Source organism: Mycetomoellerius zeteki, unplaced genomic scaffold (genome assembly GCF_001594055.1).
Source record: "Mycetomoellerius zeteki isolate Tzet28-1 unplaced genomic scaffold, Tzet1.0 scaffold163, whole genome shotgun sequence".
Lineage (NCBI taxonomy): Eukaryota > Metazoa > Arthropoda > Insecta > Hymenoptera > Formicidae > Mycetomoellerius > Mycetomoellerius zeteki.
In genome coordinates this window covers 41221-50070 of record NW_017256583.1, presented here as the reverse complement: position 1 = coordinate 50070, position 8850 = coordinate 41221, and the positions used below count along the sequence as shown (strand labels likewise).

Below are 8850 nucleotides of genomic sequence, written 5' to 3'. Positions count from 1 at the left end.
GGAGTGAATTTTGGAACGCACCCCAGTAGGCACCTTTTAGCGGTTGGCGTTTTGTCGACGGCGGTTCATAGAGGGTCAGAGTGGGGAGAGCCGCCAGCGTTTTGACGCTGCGTGAAATTGCTCCTTAAGATAACCTCTGTAGTTTATAAACTTTAATTTTTATCTATATTTCTTGACACATTTCCTAACCTGAATAGTGTTGAATAGTTCTTAACTTTAACGATTAATATCTCGATTCGCGGGACAGAGCAACGCTTTTCTCAGACAGATTCGTTCGTTTCAGATATAAAAACGCCTCGAATGAGCCTAATTTCGTCAATTTTTGAGGTAAAACATGACTAAATTAAACAATTATCCGCGAAAGTAATTATATTATTTATATATTTATTTAGTTTTACCCGTTATTACTTTGAATGCATCAAAATGTTTTTATTACTATAATATATACATTATCATTTTTAATATTCGAAATAACAATTGTTATAAATTTGTAGAACCAATCCATCTTTTTTGAACATGTTAAATTTTTGCTTTTGAAGTAGCTGTACGTTACGTGCCAACATGGACAATTCAAAGATCGATGGTTTAAACAAAGAGATTCAACTTGATAAAATCCATGTTGATGAAGAGAATCCACGAGATTCGCGAGAGGAAGTCAACACCTCACATGGTGATGAGGAGCAGCGAGAAAAATTGATACGATTACCTCTGGGAAGAATAAAAACCATCATCAAAATGGATCCTGAAGTTTGTTTAGTTAATCAAGAGGCTACGTTTTTGGTGGCGAAGTCAGTGGTAAATATCGAATAATTAATTGTGATACATTTTATAATGTGTTAAAATCATCTATCTTTTAACAGGAATTTTTTATTGAATCTCTTGCAAAAGAAGCTTATAGATATACTGCACAAGCGAAGAAAAAGACTGTTCAAAAACGTGATGTAGAAAATGCCATTGATAATGTGGATGCGCTTGTATTTTTGGAAGGTATGCTCGATTAATTGCATAATTATATAATATTTGTCATTATAGAATTGAACAAATTGTTTTTTTTTTTATTTTTGGTACAATCGTAAAGATAACAGTGATATTTGCGAGCATTCAATACTGTTGTTTGTTGCAATTAATTGTTATATTGTATATATTTTTGATATTGTATAAATAAAAATATTTGAATACAATAATTTATTTATATAATAACTAGGAAAATGTTTGTGAGCATCTCTTTCATCAATAAAATTAGTTGTTCCTTAAAAATATATCTTTTATATCTTTTATATTGTCTACTATATAAACAAGTATTGCATTCTGAAAGCAATACTAAACGTACTGTATAAAAAAAATCTGCATTTCAGTTCTATAATAAATTCATTTATTATATTTTTCATTGGTACACAACAGATTGTTTCATGTATGTGAAGTGTTTATTTGACGCTTCACAAAAGAAAAAATATATAGTAAATTACTTATATGTTAAAACTCATAAAAGTATTTGCGGTCAAACAATTACAATTGTATTGTGAATATCTTTGTTCTTCTTTCCTAATCGAATTAATCTTTTGAATTAATTCCTTCTATATTGCTACCCTACTATTTTACATTTCGCTACTTGACTATGCGGAATGAAAATAAACGCAAGATGGAAATGAATGATTTTTACTGTTTGCGCGTGTATCGTTAAAACATGGATGTAGAAACTTGAAATAAATTCAGAATGAAAATTTTATTCAGTCTCCATAAATGAAGTAAGAATGTTCTGTATATTAATGTATACATACACAATGTGATAGTTCATGAAATGAACAATGTTCATTGCTTTTTTTATCATTCTATCTTTACTGTACTATTTATAAAGCATTTGTCAGAATAAAATCTTTGCAATCCACACTGTTTCTAATGTTCTTAACGAATTCTACCTTTCTATGCGCTGCAACTAACTGCAGCTTCTATAATGTAATATTGTATACATATGTGCACACATATGTATATAATATTTCATTTTTATTTTCCTTTCTAAATTTGTGTGTGTGTGTGTGTGTGTGTGTGTGTGTGTGTGTGTGTGTGTGTGTGTGTGTGTGTGTGTGTGTGTGTGTGTGTGTGTGTGTGTGTGTGTGTGTGTGTGTGTGTGTGTGTGTGTGTGTTGTGTGTGTACAGGATGAAAAATTTCAAACGCAATAGAACAAAAAATATGTAGTTGTGTGTTGCAAAATGTATAATTTTTTTAATAAGCAACTATGTGTATCTTTATACTAATTGATTCACTCCATTATTATGTAAAAGTATTAAGGTGCGATTATCAAAATAATTAATAGTTTACAAGATATTTAATATTTTATGTCAATGACCAGAGTAAAGCATAGAATAATTTGAAAACTATTGACTTTTCGGCATCTCTACCTTAATTTTTTTATATGCAGAATAGTTAAAGAAATGATATTATATAAAAATTCGATTTTTAAAATGGCAACAACTTTCATGATCTCGAAAGTGATTTTTTCCATTATATTTTTATAGCTTACCTCGAGAGCTTTTCAAGACTCTATAATGGTACGCATGGTACATCTTGAGTAATGCTAATGCCGACGGAACTGTAACTTTCAAATCTTATAACTCGAAAAATACTTAATGAAAAAATAGTTTATTATAGTGTCTTGAAAAGCTCTCGAGGTAAGCTATAAAAATATATAATGAAAAATTGGTGTTCCATGTAAAAAATTCAAAGTGATTTTGCCCTGACCTTCGCAACCCCAAAGATCAAACCAATAATACCATTTTACTATTCCCTCGAAGTGAAAGAAAAGTCTGAAACATTTTTTAATTTAACGCAGTGTTTACGAGATATTTCAGCGGATCTTTTAAAACGGGACACACTGTATGTGCGCGCGCGCACACATACGCACGCACGCACGCACGCACGCACGCACGCACGCACGCACGCACACGTAGAGTCAGTAATAGATACGAAAATGTACTTTCAAGTAAGCATATGAAATTAGCTGTTTTGGCAGAGTTTGATATACAATATCTCAAAAACTGTTCATTTCTTTACTTCGTGCCTATGGAAACTTTTGATGAGAACGATCAGAACTACAATATATTATAAACAGCCAAATTAACCGAGACCCATTTTCCGTATGCTGTGCGGGGTCCTTTCATGAAATTTTTAACAGTGTAGCTACTTGGATAATGATTTAATAAATACACCAAACTTTGTTACACAAACTTTTTTGTCACTCCGTATAGGTATAATAATATTGTAATATACATACAATAATTATTATTATTATATTCTGTAAAGAATATTGACAGAAAAAATCGTACGTTTTCACATAAAAATTATTGACAATGTTGTTTACTAAACAATGTAAAATTAATCCTTTATAGATTCGCGACTCCGTTTTGTATCACCCCTTTTACGTTATAAATAACTCGCTCAATTTTTATGAAGCTTGGCCTATGGAGTAATTTTTGGAAATGCTTTATTCGAATTTGAGGTCAAAAATAAAAAAAAAACCATAATACTGAATTCAATATATATTTGATTGAATTTTTTAAAAATAATTTAATTATCATGAAATTCGGTTTTAGGTAGTTTTTAATGAAGTATATAATATGAAATTCCCAGTTTCATTTTATTTAAAGCTCATTAGTGATACGTAAACAGTTAGTATACTGATTTCCAAACTGATTTTTAAACTGATTATGAATTCTGTGATACTAGATCCTCCTTCATACAAGTTATAGTCCTTTTGAAATTCGATATTTTCAAGCCACATTCAAGCTCAGAGATATCAAGAACCTCCTAAAATCGAGTTTTCACGATAATCAGATTATTTTTCAAAATTTGAGTTTTAAAATTCTGAAACCAATATTCTAAAATTCGAATTCAGCTATTCCGATAACTGTTAGGAAGCAAGAATTTCCATAAGTTATCTTGTTAGAAAGCTCCAGTCTTCAAATAGTTAATTGCATCGATATCGAACTCCAGATTATTTAAATTGAGAATACACACAAGATAAATATGGAAATAATTTTTTAATCGATTCGTTTAATATGAAATAATCCTCTTACTTTGTTTAAAATACCTATCACTTAAAATATATTAAATATTGCACCCTTTAATAATTCATGACGCAATAAGCAATTCAATTTATTAAGAAGAGAAACACTTTCATAATTCTGATGAGTATATGAAATTGTCTTTTGGATTTTATGTTGCTATAGAGTGTAAATTATATCCGCGATATATTACGTTACCGAGGTGTAAATTATATCTGCGCGCGAGCGCAACCGTTACCGAATTAACAATAACATCCGTCTGACGGATATGCAAATTTTCATTGTTTATGCTCACGTTCATGATCTCATTGTACCTGTTCAAATTATTATTCGATTTTATCCATCTTTGGCGCGGGAGGAAACTCTTTGAAATTTGCTAGTTACGAGAGAATTGCATTTACAAATACGATTGTCAGCAACAAACACATTGAGAGCAAAGTGTTTGGTATACCTATTTCTATTTGTGACTATAATGCATAGTAAAATAGGTATAGTTAAACGCTCCATCTTTATAGTAAATATAATGCTATAAAGTTACAGTGTAAATATAATGCTATAATGTTAACATATATTCATGGTTCTATAGTGTACAACTTAATTATCGGTCTTTTTAACAAAAATATTTATCTATATAAAAACAAATAATCTTTCAATCTTTCAATCTTCTTGTGTTTGACAAGGATTTTCTTCTGAAAGCTGTTCCAATTTTTCATCTTCAAGTTTTTTGATTGTCCAGAACGTTCTTCATCTTGGAGATTGAAATTGCAATCCCGAAACTTTTGAAACCACTTTTTACAAGTTTAGTACTATAAGACACAGCATTTTCACTTAAGGTCGAGCAAATCATTTCCTTAGCCTCACCAGCATTTTTCTTCAGTTGAAATGCGAAAAAGAGTACATATATCGGCAGCACTCTCGTATCTTGTTTTAAAACTGAAGGATGGCGCTTTAAAATGACTATACGGAAAAAAATTTTAATTTAAATAGGTTGTAGTCGATTAAATGTAGGGACCGAGAATTAAATTATACATCTAATATATAAAAAAGTATAATTATTCCTATAAACTAATTTATAATCCTTTCGGAAACAATTATATGTTCTTTTTGATATATAAAACTATAAATAGCGAATATTTCTTCATAAAAATAAAGCAGTAATAGTATTAATAATTATAAAAATGGAGCTTTTAGCCATAATTATTTTACTATTTAATTATATTTACAAATACCAAATACTTTTCTCTCAGTGCAAAATCATAATCCGTCTACATTCGATCGTCCAGATATCTCCACTGAAGATTAACGCGCCTCTGTGAATCTTTTTCCTTTGAGTTTTTGCGATTCGACCGCGCTAATTGCAAATTGATTTACTGTCTCTTTCGACTTTAAATATAAAGATATGTCCGCGCGGCGGACGGATTGCTTGTAACGATAAGTTATTCAATTCATGAGCGCAATATTTCTGTCTAATTAAAAGCAAGAATTAATTATGCACATCGTGCAGTATTGGGTTAGCAATTGTGACTAACTAGGCAAGTAGAATAGCAAACGCGGTTACAACGGACGTATGATTATAATTATACATCAAACATGTGTAGAAAAAATAAATATGCGTTGCTGGATAACAATGGAAATAAAGGAAGCACATAATGTAAGTATAGGTAATTTTCTTTGCTGCCCTCGAGAGTAATAACTCGCGGTGTTATTAGTAGCAGAAAGAAAAATCGTCCGCGCTGCATAGCCAAGTTCGCAGGCAATCCGTGGTTAGGGAAATGTAATTCTCCTTGTTACACGATAAATGAGCTACACGTTCCATGTATCGCGGTGATGTTAAGGGCATGCAGCGGGCATTACTACGATTACCTAATACATGCAATTTTCGTGATATGTTACAGCGCACATCAATCACGTGCGGAAGATAGCCGGAGTGGATCACGTCGGCATCGGGGCTGGATACGACGGGATCAATTTGTAAGTGTGACATATTCGTAATGGCGCGAATACAATTGTATGTCAAATATGTACAAACACGCGACAGATATATAGGAGAAAATATTCCAACGAATATCATAATTAATTAAAGATAGAGTAGCACAATTTGTTAATCTTTAAAGTATCCCATTAGTACCCGAGCAGCACAATTCATTGGCGAAACATTTGTTAAACGTTGGTTAAACGTTGGCATACATTGGGGATATGTTGGGCCAATATTATGCCGATGAATTGTGCTACTAGGATAGGTAGGTGGATGACTATAGCACCTCAAACAAAGTTTTCTTTAACATCTTGTTCTAGAGAGGAAAAATAAAATATATGGCCGAGATTCCTAGAAGCTTTAAATTTTTATTGTTTTTACATTCCTCTGTCTTGAAAGGATATAACGACACTAAGAGAAAAATTTGATATTGGCAACTATAATTATTGTTACCACTATGATTATTACTGCTATAGGTAATAAAGTCTCTATGATTATTACTGCTATAGGTAATAATTTCATAATAATTACATATATATATATATATATAGATAGTTCTACTAACAAATATATGTATATAATTGGCAACCGAAAATGATTATAGTTAAATTGCAGTAATTGCAAACATTTTTATGGTTATAATAATTATAATCATTTTTAGTTGCCAACTATATTTTGTTAGTAGAACTACAATAGTTATTTTATTACTAATATTATAGCAGTAATAATCATAATTAATAAATCATAAATAACATGTAATTATAATCGCAAATATCGAAAATTTTTCTGTCAGTGTAATATAAGTTTTTAATAATTTATAATACAGGTATATGTAATATACTAATAAAAAATATAATTATAAAATTAAAATTTTTTGCGAGTGTTCTGAGCACCTAATTTGAGTATCTTTAAATCATCTATCTAAGGTTAAATGATCAGCAATAACCAACTATTTTGACAATAGAAACTAGTTTAATTTCAAGCAACGGTAGCTTCATTCGCATTAACGATATACGACTTTCCTACCAAACGAAAACAATGCAAATTCGTAAGCGCGTACCAGTTCCGCCGAACTGATTGCGAAACTAGTACATGCAAGCGTAGAGAAGTTTTCGGTTGTACCATTGTATGTAGGACGGGCTGTAGATCAATACGTACAGAGCTACCGATCACTTGCGGTGCTCAGAGACAGTTGAAGTCGCTTTTCAAAATTTATGAGAACCGATTACGAGTTCGATTCCGGATGACCATCAAAACGTTCAGTTCAATATATCTCGCTTATAACCCGAGAGTAAGATTGAAACGGAAGGAAAATAATGTACGACGGGGATCGTTTAGTCGAGGCGACTTTATGAATATCATTTGAAGCCCATAAATTCTCCACGAGGGAGTCTATCACGCCGCATTTTTAAAGAATCCCATACATAAAATTGTTGTCGCGAAATACTCAACCGTTTATTTAAAAAAAAAAACGATATTATTTTGCTCCATTATCCCTATCTGTGTTATGCTTTTCACGCAGTTTATTCAGCACGCGCGAAAAAGACGCGCGGAGTTTTTCTTTGCCGCGATAACTCGAAATACAGAATTCTGCTAAGTGGGCGTGGGAATCGGATAAAAACACACAAACATCGACCTCTTTTGTTAAAAATGTCGACTCTTTGAGAATTGTTAAAATTGCGGCTCCTAGCATTAAGCTTGATGAAAAAATCAACAGAGCGTAAAAGAGAAAGAGAGATAGAACGAAACAGAGATAGAAAAAGAAATAGATAGAAACAGCTCTAACCGCAAGTAAATTTAAGATAGAGAAGGTAATTAAAAAGTTGCTGAGTTTCTTCGAGCTCCGCATGAAAACACAGATGGTCGCGTCTGGTGTATGTGATATAGGATTGAAAAACAGTATGAATGCACTGAAGCGTGATTTGCAGACCAAACGATAAAGAAGCAAAACGACGTAAAATGCGCCGCGTTGATCGAACTGTCGCGACATACCTACAGTTTTTCTGTATTTTTGTATGACAATATCGAATGCAGGAAAATAGGGAAAATAAACAAATATTATATGTCGATACTGCAAATAATTAATGATTATAGTGTTTTTACTTTCTTCGGGAAAATGGTAAATTCAAGTTTAAGAACTAAATAAATATCTAAAGTTCAAAAAATAGTTAAATATAAAATTAATTATTCTCGATATAAAGCATAGATAATATGAAAACGACTGAAAAATGAGTTTTTGGTTATGAATATATGTATATGCAACAATCGAACGCGAGCTTTCATTTATTTTTCACGAATAAATAAAGTTAGCCAAAAAACCATAAAACAAGTAAACAAAGATTAATAAATAAACATATAGGTTATTAAATAGTGAAGTGTTTAAATCGTATTGTGTACCTACATAGAATTTTATTTTATTTTATACATTACTTTCAATATTTTTTCTCTGTAGAAATATTTAATTATCGTGGCTTTAAAATAAAAACAGGAATACAATAACATCTCGAATTTTAAATCAACAAAATTTTCACATATAAATATCTGAATTCCAATATTATCGATGAATTTTTCGGGTGCGGAAATGTTTTTAAAAAATAATGTGGAGATGAAGTAATTGTAATTAATCGTATTTAGCGTAGCTAGCAAGAACGTTGAGAAAATTCACTAATTTTTATTAAATTTGTTACGTTTTATCGTTATTTGATTCGGAGGAAAAAAGTACAAAAATTTTAATATTTCCAATTTTTTTAAATCTTCAATTGATGTTGTACTGCCATTTAAAACTTGTCAACTTTAACTGCGAAACAATTCATATG

General features: G+C 31.1%; 2 protein-coding genes across 3 annotated transcripts in view; both read left to right on the top strand.

Moving 5' to 3' along the window:
* Positions 1–93: 93 nt before the first annotated feature.
* PolE4 (DNA polymerase epsilon subunit 4) lies at positions 94–1025 on the top strand. 2 transcript variants are annotated; one of them, XM_018445589.1, is made up of 3 exons: positions 94–327; positions 543–795; positions 861–1025. In XM_018445589.1, exons 2-3 carry the CDS (start codon positions 562–564, stop codon positions 999–1001), a joined length of 375 nt encoding a protein of 124 aa, XP_018301091.1. In that variant the 5' UTR covers positions 94–327; positions 543–561; the 3' UTR covers positions 1002–1025. The 2 variants fall into 2 exon arrangements, with proteins under 2 accessions (XP_018301091.1, XP_018301090.1); XM_018445588.1 differs by having other exon boundaries at positions 540–795.
* A 4661-nt stretch (positions 1026–5686) lies between these two features.
* LOC108721181 (dipeptidase 1-like) overlaps positions 5687–8850 on the top strand; it is a 22475-nt gene continuing 19311 nt past the window's right edge. The window contains exons 1-2 of the mRNA XM_018445587.1: positions 5687–5720; positions 5955–6030. Coding sequence (XP_018301089.1) covers positions 5687–5720; positions 5955–6030 — 110 coding nt within the window. The remainder of the gene's footprint in view (positions 5721–5954; positions 6031–8850) is intronic.

Coding starts and splice junctions, on each gene's coding strand:
- PolE4 (XM_018445589.1), top strand. CDS start 562: ATGGACAATTCAAAGATCGATGGTTTAAACAAAGAGATTCAACTTGAT. Junction 796..860: donor TTTTGGTGGCGAAGTCAGTG/GTAAATATCGAA, acceptor ATCTTTTAACAG/GAATTTTTTATTGAATCTCT.